The following is a 14,136-nucleotide window of genomic DNA, read 5'->3' as shown; positions in this document are numbered from 1 at the left end:
TGTGGCCTCCGGAGGCAGTAGCTATACACCCAATTGTCAATTGTCTGGGTCTCCCAATAGAGCGACAAAGAAAAGTGTGTTTTTTTATTTCACTACAGTGTGAAAGAGGCATAAGACACAGTGTACTCCTCCTCAAAAAACATCCAAGCGTCCACACTCCATGATCAGTAAGGAGAACGGTATTACAGAGTGATACATTTTTACAATTTTTTTTATTTAAATACCACATATAGTCAAATAATAATATCCAGACAATAGCTGCACGCCACACAAGTTTATTGCTAAAATTAATGCTCTACGTTGCTGTATAATTTAATTTTAGTTTAAAAAGAAAATAACTTTTTTTTCTTGTTAACAGGGATCAATGCCGCAGAAGACAGCACAAGGGTAGCAAGCGATCTTGGTTATACACCAAGAAAAGGCTAAAAAGTCCAGAGATTCCTTGTCCGAGCCGCCGCGTCTCCCTCCATGACTGGCGACTTCCAGACGTGCTCCTCTTCTGTGCGAGACGGTACGCTTCAGCTTATAAGTTTGACTTGCAACCTTCCTATAGGGTCACTACAGGGCTATCCACTACAAGAAATGGCTGGCTACAGCGGACTCCCAGGGGGGACTAGGTAGCTATTCTTACAAAAAAACCCAAAACATTTCATTTATAAATAAGTGTTTTAAATTAACGGCCATGGAGGTGGGCAAGGGGGAAGGGGGGAAGGCGGTCGGTTTGAAGCGTGTCGGGTATAGCAGAGTAATGGTACTTTTTATTCCTCTGGTTACTAATATTTCTCAAAAATTAAAAAGAAATTCATTTTTTTCATTTAAATACTGTTGAGAAGTATTAAGAAGCATCTTGTGATGAATATTGTACCCAAAGATGTATTTCCAGATATATTCACATATGAAAAAAGGTGAGTGAAGAGCGGAAGGGGCAGCACTGAATAATAAATATGGTCACCCAGTCTCTTGCTTTAACCCTCAATTTTGGGAGAGATGAGTGCAGGTATAATCTCCACCTTTGGAGTGGTAGAAACACATGGTGTAGAATAAAAAGCTGCCGAACCAGTATGGGGTGACCATGGGCTGGGGTCCCACTTCTTGGCGCCCCAAGGGATGTTTGCATGTAAGAGACATCAAGAGCCAGCAAGTTAATGCATATGCATTAAGCACACAGGCCTCAAGTTCTCTACTAACAAACTCAGGTTTTGATCAATTCAGAACAGACATTTAGCTGTAAGATGAGAGGTAGACACTCAGTGGGTCAGAAAAGGCCGTTTAACCCCTCCGTAATATTGTAACCGTTGCTCAAAATCCCATCAGACGGCCCCAATTCCCTTCACGGAGCATCAGAGAAAATCTACAAGTCCACAGTCTCCGGCTTTAAATATCAAAAAAAACGAGTCCAGCTTCCAAATGCAAAAATGTATCAAACTGAAGCAACAATGTATCAATCAGGAAGAGGGGGACGCAATTTCATAGGGGGGGGGGGGGGGGGGGTGTCCGGCGTTTCGGATTTTATGCAACGCAGTTTTCCCTCCAAAAATAAAAATAAATGGGGTGGGGGGTGTTGGGGTGCAGAGATGAACAAAGGATTAGGTCTCTAACAATAGAGACTACTGGTAACACTGTTCTGGGTGCGCGGCCTGACAAGCCCCCCGCAAGCTTCAGGAGACTTTGTGGATCCCAATGAAATGCAGGGCACCAGGTAACCAATTCATCCATTATGTCTTGCCAAAAGTTTGATGACAGATTTCAAAAGAAAAAAAATAGTTAAACCTTAATCCAAAGTAAAAATGTCACAGTACAGAAGACAAAAGTCCAAAGTGAACGAGACAATTGGCCAGGGTTTTTTTTTTTCCCCCCGCTGCCTTTTTTTTTCCAGTACGGCGGATTAAGTGGGTAAAAGGCAGCCGGGAAGAGAAGCTTCACTCTGTGATTTCTGGATACAGATCTGGCTCGATGTAGTCCTCTCGATACCTGGAGTTGATGACCCTTTGTCGTTTCACTTCTGGCGTCACATCCTTTTCTGCAAAGATTTCTGTAAAACGCATATCAGACGCCACCGACTGTAGGGAAATGAGCAAATATTAAAGACAAAGCGATCAGGGACAACATGGTGCCAACCAAGCTGCTCTACACCTGTTAAAGTCTCTACAGACAACACTAAATTGGTGGGACAGACCGAAGAGGCCACTGTGCAAGCACAATCTAAAAGAAGGGAATTTTGTTTACTTACCGTAAATTCCTTTTCTTCTAGCTCCAATTGGGAGACCCAGACAATTGGGTGTATAGGTTCTGCCTCCGGAGGCCACACAAAGTATTACACTTTAAAAAGTGTAACCCCTCCCCTCTGCCTATACACCCCCCGTGCATCACGGGCTCCTCAGTTTTAATGCAAAAGCAGGAAGGAGGAAACTTATAAATTGGTCTAAAGTAAATTCAATCCGAAGGAAGTTCGGAAAACTGAAAACCATTCAACATGAACAACATGTGTACACAAAGAACAACAGCCCGAAGGGAACAGGGGCGGGTGCTGGGTCTCCCAATTGGAGCTAGAAGAAAAGGAATTTACGGTAAGTAACAAAATTCCCTTCTTTGTCGCTCCATTGGGAGACCCAGATAATTGGGACGTCCAAAAGCAGTCCCTGGGTGGGTAAAATAATACCTCGTAATAGAGCCGTAAAACGGCCCGTTCCTACAGGTGGGCAACCGCCGCCTGAAGGACTCGCCTACCTAGGCTGGCATCTGCCGAAGCATAGGTATGCACCTGATAGTGTTTCGTGAAAGTGTGCAGGCTCGACCAGGTAGCCGCCTGACACACCTGCTGAGCCGTAGCCTGGTGCCGCAAAGCCCAGGACGCACCCACGGCTCTGGTCGAATGGGCCTTCAGCCCTGAGGGAACCGGAAGCCCAGAAGCTTCGAGAATTGGTTCCTTGATCCACCGAGCCAGGGTTGATTTGGAAGCCTGTGACCCTTTACGCTGGCCAGCGACAAGGACAGAGAGTGCATCCGAGCGGCGCAGGGGCGCCGTACGAGAAATGTAGAGTCTGAGTGCTCTCACCAGATCTAACAAGTGCAAATCCTTTTCACATTGGTGAACTGGATGAGGACAAAAAGAGGGTAAGGAGATATCCTGATTGAGATGAAAGGGGGATACCACTTTAGGGAGAAATTCCGGAACCGGACGCAGAACCACCTTGTCCTGGTGAAACACCAGGAAAGGGGCTTTGCATGACAGCGCTGCTAGCTCAGACACTCTCCGAAGTGAAGTGACTGCTACTAGGAAGACCACTTTCTGCGAAAGGCGTGAGAGAAATATCCTTCATTGGCTCGAAAGGTGGTTTCTGAAGAACCATCAGCACCCTGTTCAGATCCCAGGGTTCTAACGGACAATTGTAAGGAGGGACTATGTGACAAACCCCCTGCAGGAACGTGCGTACCTGTGGAAGTCTGGCTAGGCGCTTCTGAAAAAACACAGAGCGCTGAGACTTGTCCCTTAAGGGAGCCGAGCGACAAACCCTTTTCCAATCCGGATTGAAGGAAGGAAAGAAAGGTGGGCAAGGCAAATGGCCAGGGAGTAAAACCCTGAGCAGAGCACCAGGATAAGAATAAGAATATCCTCCACGTCCTGTGGTAGATCTTGGTGGACGTTGGTTTCCTAGCCTGTCTCATAGTGGCAATGACCTCTTGAGACAACCCTGAAGACGCTAGGATCCAGGACTCAATGGCCGCACAGTCAGGTTGAGGGCCGCAGAATTCAGATGGAAAAACGGCCCTTGAGACAGCAAGTCTGGTCGGTCTGGTAGTGCCCACGGTTGGCCCACCGTGAGATGCCACAGATCCGGGTACCACGACCTCCTCGGCCAGTCTGGAGCGACGAGGATGGCGCGGCGGCAGTCGGACCTGATCTTGCGTAACACTCTGGGCAACAGTGCCAGAGGAGGAAACACATAAGGCAGTTGAAACTGCGACCAATCCTGAACTAAGGCGTCTGCCGCCAGAGCTCTGTGATCTTGAGACCGTGCCATGAATGCCGGGACCTTGTTGTTGTGCCGGGACGCCATTAGGTCGACGTCCGGCATCCCCCAGCGGCAACAGATCTCTTGAAACACGTCCGGGTGAAGGGACCATTCCCCTGCGTCCATGCCCTGGCGACTGAGAAAGTCTGCTTCCCAGTTTTCTACGCCCGGGATGTGAACTGCGGATATGGTGGAGGCTGTGGCTTCCACCCACAGCAGAATCCGCCGGACTTCCTGGAAGGCTTGCCGACTGCGTGTTGGTGGTTGATGTATGCCACCGCTGTGGAGTTGTCCGACTGAATTCGGATCTGCTTGCCTTCCAGCCACGGCTGGAACGCCTTTAGGGCAAGATACACTGCCCTTATCTCCAGAACATTGATCTGAAGGGAGGACTCTGGCCGAGTCCAGGTACCCTGAGCCCTGTGGTGGAGAAAAACCGCTCCCCACCCTGATAGACCCGCGTCCGTCGTGACCACCGCCCAGGATGGGGGTAGGAAGGATTTCCCCTTCAACAATGAAGTGGGAAGAAGCCACCACCGAAGGGAGGCTTTGGCTGCCTGAGAAAGGGAGACGTTCCTGTCGAGGGATGCCGACTTCCTGTCCCATTTGCGGAGAATGTCCCATTGAAGTGGACGCAGATGAAACTGCACAAAAGGAACTGCCTCCATTGCTGCTACCATCTTCCCTAGGAAGTGCATGAGGCGCCTCAAGGGGTGTGACTGGCCTTGAAGGAGAGATTGCACCCCTGTCTGTAGTGAACGCTGTTTGTCCAGCGGAAGCTTCACTATCGCTGAGAGAGTATGAAACTCCATGCCAAGATATGTCAGTGATTGGGTCGGTGTCAGATTTGACTTTGGGAAATTGATGATCCACCCGAACCTCTGGAGAGTCTCCAGAGCAGTGTTCAGGCTGTGTTGGCATGCCACTTGAGAGGGTGCCTTGACAAGCAGATCGTCTAAGTAAGGGATCACCGAGTGTCCCTGAGAGTGTAGGACTGCTACTACTGTTGCCATGACCTTGGTGAAGACCCGTGGGGCTGTCGCCAGGCCGAAAGGCAGTGCCACGAACTGTAGGTGTTCGTCCCCTATGGCGAAACGCAGGAAGCGCTGATGCTCTGGTGCAATCGGTACGTGGAGATAAGCATCTTTGATGTCGATTGATGCTAGGAAATCTCCTTGGGACATTGAGGCGATGACGGAGCGGTGCGATTCCATCCGGAACCGCCTGGTTTTTACGTGTTTGTTGAGCAGTTTTAGGTCCAGAACAGGACGGAAAGATCCGTCCTTTTTTGGCACCACAAACAAGTTGGAGTAAAAACCGTGACCCTGTTGCTGAAGAGGAACAGGGATCACCACTCCTTCTGCCTTCAAAGTGCACACCGCCTGAAGAAGAGCATCGGCTCGCTCGGGGGGCGGAGATGTTCTGAAGAATCGAGTCAGAGGACGAGAGCTGAACTCTATCCTGTAACCGTGAGACAGAATGTCTCTCACCCAACGGTCTTGTACCTGTGGCAGCCAGGCGTCGCAAAAGCGGGAGAGCCTGCCACCGACTGACGATGCGGTGTGAAGAGGCCGAAAGTCATGAGGAGGCCGCTTTGGGAGCGGTTCCTCCGGTGGTCTTTTTAGGACGTGACTTAGACCGCCATGAATCGGAGTCCCTCTGACCCTTCTGTGGCCTGTTGGACGAGGAGAATTGAGACCTGCCCGCGGGCCGAAAGGACCGAAACCTCGATTGTACCTTCCGTTGTTGAGGTCTGTTTGGTTTGGACTGGGGTAAGGATGAGTCCTTTCCCTTGGATTGTTTAATGATTTCATCCAATCGCTCACCAAACAGGCGGTCGCCAGAAAATGGCAAACCGGTTAAGAACTTTTTGGAAGCAGAGTCTGCCTTCCATTCACGTAGCCACATGGCCCTGCGGACTGCCACCGAATTGGCGGAAGCTACCGCCGTACGGCTCGCAGAGTCCAGGACAGCATTAATGGCGTAGGACGCAAACGCCGACGCCTGAGAGGTTAAGGACACCACCTGCGGAGCAGAGGCACGTGTGACTGCATTAATCTGCGAGTGACAAGCTGAGATAGCTTGGAGTGCCCATACGGCTGCGAATGCCGGAGCAAAGGACGCGCCGATAGCTTCATAGATGGATTTCAACCAGAGCTCCATCTCTCTGTCAGTGGCATCTTTGAGTGAAGCCCCATCTTCCACGGCAACTATGGATCTAGCCGCCAGTCTGGAGACTGGAGGATCCACCTTGGGACACTGAGCCCAATCCTTGACAACGTCAGGGGGGAAGGGATAACGTGTGTCCTTAAGACGCTTAGAAAAGCGCTTATCTGGACAAGCTCGGTGTTTCTGGACTGCCTCTCTGAAGTCGGAGTGATCCAGAAACGTACTCATTGTACGCTTGGGAAATCTAAAACGGAATTTCTCCTGCTGAGAAGCTGACTCCTCAATTGGAGGAGCTGGGGGAGAAAGATCCAACACCTGATTGATGGACGCTATAAGGTCATTCACTATGGCGTCTCCTTCAGGTGTATCTAGGTTGAGAGCGGCCTCAGGATCAGAATCCTGATCTGCCACCTCCGCTTCATCCTCCAGAGAGTCCTCCTGCTGAGACCCTGAGCAGTGTGATGAAGTCGAGGGAATTTCCCAGCGAGCCCGCTTAGGCGGTCTGGGACTGCGGTCCGTGTCAGAGACCTCACCGTGGGACCTATGGGTCACCCCAGGAGCACTTTGCTGCTCCAACCGAGGGGGGCCTGGGGTCAATGATTCAACAGTGCCCGGGGCCTGTGTTACCGGCCTGGACTGCAAGGCTTCTAGTATCTTAGCAGACCATTTATCCATACTCTCAGACAGTTTGTCAGCAAATACTGCAAACTCCGTCCCTGTCACCTGGACAGTGGTAGCAGGTGGTTCCACTTGGGCCTTCGCACAAAGCATAAAAACTGAGGAGCCCGTGATGCACGGGGGGGGGTGTATAGGCAGAAGGGGAGGGGCTTTACACTTTTAAGTGTAATACTTTGTGTGGCCTCCGGAGGCAGAAGCTATACACCCAATTGTCTGGGTCTCCCAATGGAGCGACAAAGAAAGGACCCTTTGCAGTCCAATAGCTCATCAAAACGCATAATTCCCCCTGCTTTTGGGAGAGGTTGTAAAGGCCCCTTTACCTCTTTGGCCCCTGTGCAGCAATAGTATGTGCATCCCTGGTGCAGATACTGACCTAACCAAGATAGGTCTGCGGATTTGTATCTGTACACTAGGTGCCGAACCGAAAAGGTTAATGTAGATGCTCTGGGCCTTCTCTTAGAAACCTGCATTTACCTTGGCAGCTTCCTGACTTATGGCACATAATGACACCTATTGTTTGCCCACAATAAATGACAATGGCAACTTGTACTGACCAGGCGAGACTTTACTTTCTTTGGTAACTCTTCGTCAAGTGTATACACATCGTCTCTTTTCGCAGATACGTGCGAACCATCTTCAAATTCAATCTAAAAAAAGAAAAAAATTCCAATTGGAAAATTAGTAAATTAATTTAATTCATGCATTTATATAGGGTTTCCTATTATGTATCCAGAGGGAAAAAAAAAAAAAAAAAAACAAACAAACCCAAAAAGCAGATCATTTTGCATAGAAGGAACAGTCAGCCACAAAGAAATAAAAGAGGAAACGTTTCCTACCAGGCCCCTCTGCGCTCACCTGATACATTTGAATTGTGTGCGATGCGACAAACTTGGCGCCATAGACGAGTCCGTCCGTCCAACGGACCTGCACGATCTCCCCTCCGGGTGGTGGGCCCAGATTAAGGCAGTCACGGCTCTGTTTGGGAAATTTAAAAAAAAAAAAAAAAGGAAATTATGAAATCCAGCTAAAAGAACGAGCAGCAAGGAAGTTACATCGGTTGTGTACATATAGGTAATGGGCAAATAAAGAAAAACTAAAAGATGGCAAGAACATCACAGGACCGCAGCATGAAAAACACAGAAATAGGACTAAGGAAAAAGACAAAAAAAAAAGTTAAGAAAAGGGAATTTGTGTTTGAACAAGACAACCTCTTGTGACCAGAGTAGTGGTCACAAGACTGGAGAAGTCTGCAGCAGCCTCCACCACAGAGAGGAGACCCCGCTCAGACATTACTGCTTGGCTTCTAACCATGGTGCTCATTATGTTATTTTTACAAGAAAAATAGATTAATTCAATAAATAAAAAAACTTTACACGTCTGTTCTTGGTTTTAAAATGTTAGACTGGATTTGGTCTAGGGTTACGGACCTGCTCTAATATTGGAAGGGGACACACACATACTTCTGGACAGACCCGGTTGATTTGGACAAAATTGTATTCAGCAGAACAACAACTTCTGCGTCCTGCTGAGATTTCATATAAGTTTCCTCCTCACTCACCACAATGTCCTCTGGATAAAGATTGTCACTGAAAGAGCCATCATCGAAATTGACCTCGTAAAAAGTTTCCTTTGTCAGCTTGATGGCCTCGCACTGATAGTAGCGGCCGTTCTTGTGCTTGCCGATCACAAGCTGTCCCGCCACGATGTCTTGGTGCGAGTCTCTACCCTGAAATTAGAGGAATGCCAAATCAGTAACACCACAAGACCACACTACAAGCCTAAACCAAGAACACAATAAGACCTCTACTGCACCGGTGTCCAGGTCCCCAGTTATGGCACTTAAAAGTGCTTTAATTTTACTTTGAATACAAACATTAAAAAGAGAAATTTGTTTACTTACCGTAAATTCTTTTTCTTATAGTTCCGTATTGGGAGACCCAGACCATGGGTGTATAGCTTCTGCCTCCGGAGGACACACAAAGTACTACACTAAAAAGTGTAGCTCCTCCCTCTGAGCATATACACCCCCTGGATAACCAGATCTAGCCAATTTAGTGCAAAAGCTGAAGGAGAATAGCCACCCACAAGTAAAGACAGAGCAAGAACCGGAACAACCGGAGCCTCTGTCTACGACAACAGCCGGTGATAACACGCAGAACAATAAACTGCCAACAGGCAACAGGGAGGGTGCTGGGTCTCCCAATACGGAACTATAAGAAAAAGAATTTACGGTAAGTAAACAAAATTCTCTCTTTATCGTTCCTATGGGAGACCCAGACATTGGGACGTCTCAAAGCAGTCCATGGGTGGGAATAAACAGAAAACTGAGAAGTAGGCGGAGCCTAACTTCACAAATGGGCGACAGCCGCCTGAAGGGAAGGATGCGTCTGCCCAAGCTCACATCTGCCGAAGCATGAGCATGCACTTGGTAGTGCTTTGAAAAGGTATGCAGGCTAGTCCAAGTGGCAGCCTGACAGACTTGTTGAGCCGTAGCCTGGTGCCTGAAAGCCCAAGAGGCACCGACAGCTCTGGTCGAGTGTGCCTTGATCCCCGGCGGGGGAGGCACCTGAGTACTCTGGTAGGCATCGGAAATGGCCGACCTAATCCAACGGGCTAAGGTCGGCTTAGAAGCAGAGAGGCCCTTACGCCGACCTGTGGTTAGCACAAAAAGAGAGGTGCACCGCCTAAGAACAGCGGTGCGAGACACAGATCCGGAGAGCACGCACCAGATCCAGAGTATGCAACGCTATTTCAAAGCGATGAACAGGAGCCGGACAAAAGGAAGGCAGGGAAATGTCCTGGTTAAGGTGGAAAGGAGAAACCACCTTAGGGAGAAAGTCCGGAGTCGGACGGAGAACCACCTTGTCTTGATGAAAAAACAAAAAAAGGTGACTCCGAAGAGAGCGCAGCCAAATCAGAGACTCTCCTGAGGGAAGTTATGGCCACTAGAAAGACCACTTTCTGTGAAAGACGAGACAAAGAAACCTCCCTAAGAGGCTCAAAGGGGGGTTTCTGCAAGGCCGTGAGGACCAGATTGAGGTCCCAGGGATCCAAGGGCCGACGGTAAGGCGGAATGATGTGAGACGCGACCGGCATGAAGGTGCGCACCTGAGCCAGCCGGGCAATACGCCGCTGGAACAACACTGACAGAGCCGAGACTTGTCCCTTGAGGGAATTGAGGGATAGTCCTAGCTGCAGACCGGACTGTAGAAAGGACAGAAGGGTCGGCAAGGAAAAAAGGCCAAGGAGCATGGCCGGAAGAGCGACACCAGGACAGGAAAATTCTCCAGGTCCTGTGATAGATTTTGGCCGAGGAAGACTTCCAAGCCAGAGTCATAGTGGAGATGACTTCAGGAGGAATACCAGAAGCCGTCAAGATCCAGGACTCAAGAGCCACGCCGTCAATCTGAGAGCTGCAGAATTCTGGCGGAAAAACGGACCTTGTGAGAGAAGGTCTGGACGGTCCGGAAGATGCCACGGCACCTCTACGGACAGATGGAGCAGGTCTGGGTACCAAGCTCGCCTGGGCCAGTCTGGAGCAATGAGAATGACCCGACGGCCCTCCATTCTGATCTTGCGCAGGACTCTGGGCAAGAGAGCTAGAGGGGGAAACACGTAGGACAGACGAAACTGGGACCAATCTTGAACCAGCGCGTCCGCTGCAAAGGCCTGAGGATCGTGGGAGCGAGCCACGTAAACCGGAACCTTGTTGTTGTGACGGGATGCCATTAGGTCCACGTCCGGAGTGCCCCACTTGCGGCAGATTGACTGAAACACTGCCGGGTGCAGGGACCACTCGCCACCGTCCACGGATTGACGGCTGAGATAATCTGCCTCCCAGTTTTCTACGCCAGGGATGTGGACTGCGGATATGGTGGACTTTGAGTCCTCCGCCCATTGAAGAATGCGTTGGACCTCCAACATTGCCAGGCGGCTGCGTGTCCCGCCCTGGTGATTGATGTAGGCAACCGCTGTCGCGTTGTCTGACTGGACTCGAATGTGCCTGCCCGCCAACAGGTGGTGAAAGGCTAGGAGAGCTAGAAGCACAGCTCTGGTTTCCAGCACATTGATTGAAAGGGCTGACTCAGACGGAGTCCAAGTGCCCTGTGCTCTGTGGTGGAGATGTACAGCTCACCAGCCGGATAGACTGGCATCCGTGGTGAGGATCACCCAGGACGGGGCCAGGAAGGAGCGTCCCTGAGACAGAGAGAGGGGCTGAAGCCACCACTGAAGGGAGCCCCTGGTCTGTGGCAACAGAGCCACTAACCTCTGTGAGGAGGAAGGCCGCTTGTCCCAACAGCGGAGAATGTCCAGCTGCAGAGGACGCAGATGGAACTGGGCAAAGGGAACCGCCTCTCCATGGAGGCCACCATTTCACCCAGCACCTGCATCAGACGCCTGAGGGTATAACGGCGGGGCCTCAGGAGAGAGCACACCGCTAGCTGAAGGGACTGCTGTTTGACTAAGGGCAACTTCACAAGTGCCGGCAGAGTCTCGAACTGCATCCCTAGGTACGTGAGACTCTGGGTCGGAGTCAAGAGTGGATTTGGGAAGATTGACAATCCACCCGAATTGGGCTAGGGTGGCGAGAGTGAGCGAAACACTCCGCTGACAGTCTGCGCTGGATGTACCCTTGACCAGAAGGTCGTCCAGATAAGGAAGCACTGCCAACCCCTGGAGGTGCAGGACCGCAATCACTGCTGCCATGACCTTGGTGAATACCCGAGGGGCCGTGGCTAACCCGAAGGGGAGAGCCACGAATTGGAAATGATCCTCTCCTATCTCAAAACGTAACCAACGCTGATGTGACACTGCGATTGGCACATGTAGATAGGCATCTCTGATGTCGATGGACGCCAGGAACTCCCCTTGGGTCATAGAGGCAATGACTGATCGCAGAGACTCCATGCGAAAATGCCGCACCCGGACATGCTTGTTGAGAAGCTTGAGATCCAGGATGGGCCGGAAGGTACCGTCCTTTTTTGGAACTAGGAAGAGATTTGAGTAAAAACCTCTGAACCGTTCCTGAGCGGGAACCGGGACAATCAGTCCGTTTGCCTGCAAGGACGCCACGGCCTGCGAGAAGGCGGCGGCCTTTGAGCAGGGGGGAGTTGAGAGAAAAGAAGTGAATTTTGTTTACTTACCGTAAATTCCTTTTCTTCTAGCTCCAATTGGGAGACCCAGACAATTGGGTGTATAGCTACTGCCTCCGGAGGCCACACAAAGTACTACACTTAAAAGTGTAAGGCCCCTCCCCTTCTGGCTATACACCCCCCCGTGGGATCACGGGCTCCTCAGTTTTAGTGCAAAAGCAAGAAGGAGGAAAGCCAATAACTGTTTTAAATACAAATTCAACCCGAGAAACAACCTCGGAGAACTGAACTGTTCAAGATGAACAACATGTGCACCCGAAAAAAACAAATTTCCTAAGAAAAACAGGGCGGGTGCTGGGTCTCCCAATTGGAGCTAGAAGAAAAGGAATTTACGGTAAGTAAACAAAATTCCCTACTTCTTTGTCGCTCCTAATTGGGAGACCCAGACAATTGGGACGTCCAAAAGCAGTCCCTGGGTGGGTAAAAGAATACCTCGTGATAGGGCCGTCAAACAGCCCTTTCCTACAGGTGAGCCACCGCCGCCTGAAGGACTTGTCTACCTAGGCCGGCATCCGCCGAAGAGTAGGTATGCACCTGATAATGCTTGGTAAAAGTGTGCAGACTCGACCAGGTAGCCGCCTGGCACACCTGCTGAGCCGTAGCCTGGTGCCGTAATGCCCAGGACGCACCCACGGCTCTGGTAGAATGGGTTTTCAGTCCTGATGGAATCGGAAGCCCAGCAGAACGGTAGGTGTGAAGAATTGGTTCCTTGATCCAACGCGCAAGGGTGGATTTGGAAGCTTGCGACCCTTTACGCTGACCAGCGACAAGGACAAAGAGTGCATCCGAGCGGCGCAGAGGCGCCGTGCGGGAAATGTAGATCCTGAGTGCTCTCACCAGATCCAATAAATGCAAACCTTTTTCAAATTGGTGAACTGGATGCGGACACAAAGACGGTAAAGTGATATCTTGATTGAGATGAAAGGAAGATACCACCTTGGGAAGAAACTCTGGAATTGGACGCAGTACTACCTTGTCCTGGTGAAACACCAGGAATGGAGATCTGCATGATAACGCCGCCAGCTCGGACACTCTCCGAAGAGACGTGACCGCCACTAGAAAGGCCACTTTCTGTGAAAGACGAGAAAGGGAAACCTCCTTCATAGGCTCGAAAGGCGGCTTTTGGAGAGCAATTAGAACCTTGTTCAGGTCCCAGGGCTCCAATGGCCGCTTGTAAGGGGGGACGATATGACAAACCCCTTGCAGGAACGTGCGTACCTGAGGAAGTCGCGCCAGGCGTTTCTGAAAAATACGGATAGCGCGGAGACTTGACCCTTAAGGGAGCCAAGCGACAAACCTTTTTCCAACCCAGACTGCAGGAAGGAAAGAAAAGTAGGCAATGCAAAAGGCCAGGGAGAAACTCCCTGAGCCGAGCACCAAGATAGGAATATCCTCCACGTCCTGTGGTAGATCTTGGCGGAGGATGGTTTCCTAGCCTGTCTCATGGTGGCAACCACTTCATGAGATAAACCTGAGGCCGCTAGGATCCAGGACTCAATGGCCACACAGTCAGGTTCAGGGCCGCAGAATTCAGATGGAAAAACGGCCCTTGAGACAGCAAGTCTGGACGGTCTGGTAGTGCCCACGGATGGCCTACCGTGAGGTGCCACAGATCCGGGTACCACGACCTCCTTGGCCAGTCTGGAGCGACGAGAATGGCGCAGCGGCAGTCGACCTGATTTTGCGGAGCACTCTGGGCAACAATGCCAGAGGTGGGAACACATACGGTAGTCGGAACTGCGACCAATCTTGAACTAAGGCGTCTGCCGCCAGAGCTCGGTGATCGTGAGACCGTGCCATGAAAACCGGGACCTTGTTGTTGTGCCGTGACGCCATCAGGTCGACGTCCGGCATCCCCCAGCGGCGACAGATCTCCTGAAACACGTCCGGGTGAAGGGACCATTCCCCTGCGTCCATGCCCTGGCGACTGAGAAAGTCTGCTTCCCAGTTTTCTACGCCTGGGATGTGAACGGCGGCTATGGTGGATGCTGTGTCTTCCACCCACGTCAGAATCCGCCGGACTTCCTGGAAGGCTTGCCGACTGCGTGTTCCCCCTTGGTGGTTGATGTATGCCACCGCTGTGGAGTTGTCCGACTGAATTCGGATCTGCTTGCCTTCCAGCC

At 50.8% G+C, this 14,136-nt stretch overlaps 1 protein-coding gene across 2 annotated transcripts in view; it reads right to left on the bottom strand.

The window, feature by feature from the left end:
- Positions 1-259: 259 nt before the first annotated feature.
- Positions 260-14,136, bottom strand: part of KDM4A (lysine demethylase 4A) — a 74,951-nt gene continuing 61,074 nt past the window's right edge. For both annotated transcript variants that reach the window (XM_075320477.1, XM_075320478.1), the window contains exons 19-22: positions 8,419-8,586; positions 7,716-7,835; positions 7,415-7,507; positions 260-2,060 (exon numbers count right to left, since the gene is read on the bottom strand). In XM_075320477.1, the coding sequence (XP_075176592.1) occupies positions 1,920-2,060; positions 7,415-7,507; positions 7,716-7,835; positions 8,419-8,586 (522 nt within the window). In that variant the 3' untranslated portion in view covers positions 260-1,919. The remainder of the gene's footprint in view (positions 2,061-7,414; positions 7,508-7,715; positions 7,836-8,418; positions 8,587-14,136) is intronic.

The sequence above is a fragment of the Anomaloglossus baeobatrachus genome, chromosome 8 (genome assembly GCF_048569485.1).
Source record: "Anomaloglossus baeobatrachus isolate aAnoBae1 chromosome 8, aAnoBae1.hap1, whole genome shotgun sequence".
Classification (NCBI taxonomy): Eukaryota; Metazoa; Chordata; class Amphibia; order Anura; family Aromobatidae; genus Anomaloglossus; species Anomaloglossus baeobatrachus.
Note: the sequence above shows the minus strand (reverse complement) of the source record. Positions and strands in the feature narration are given on the sequence as shown.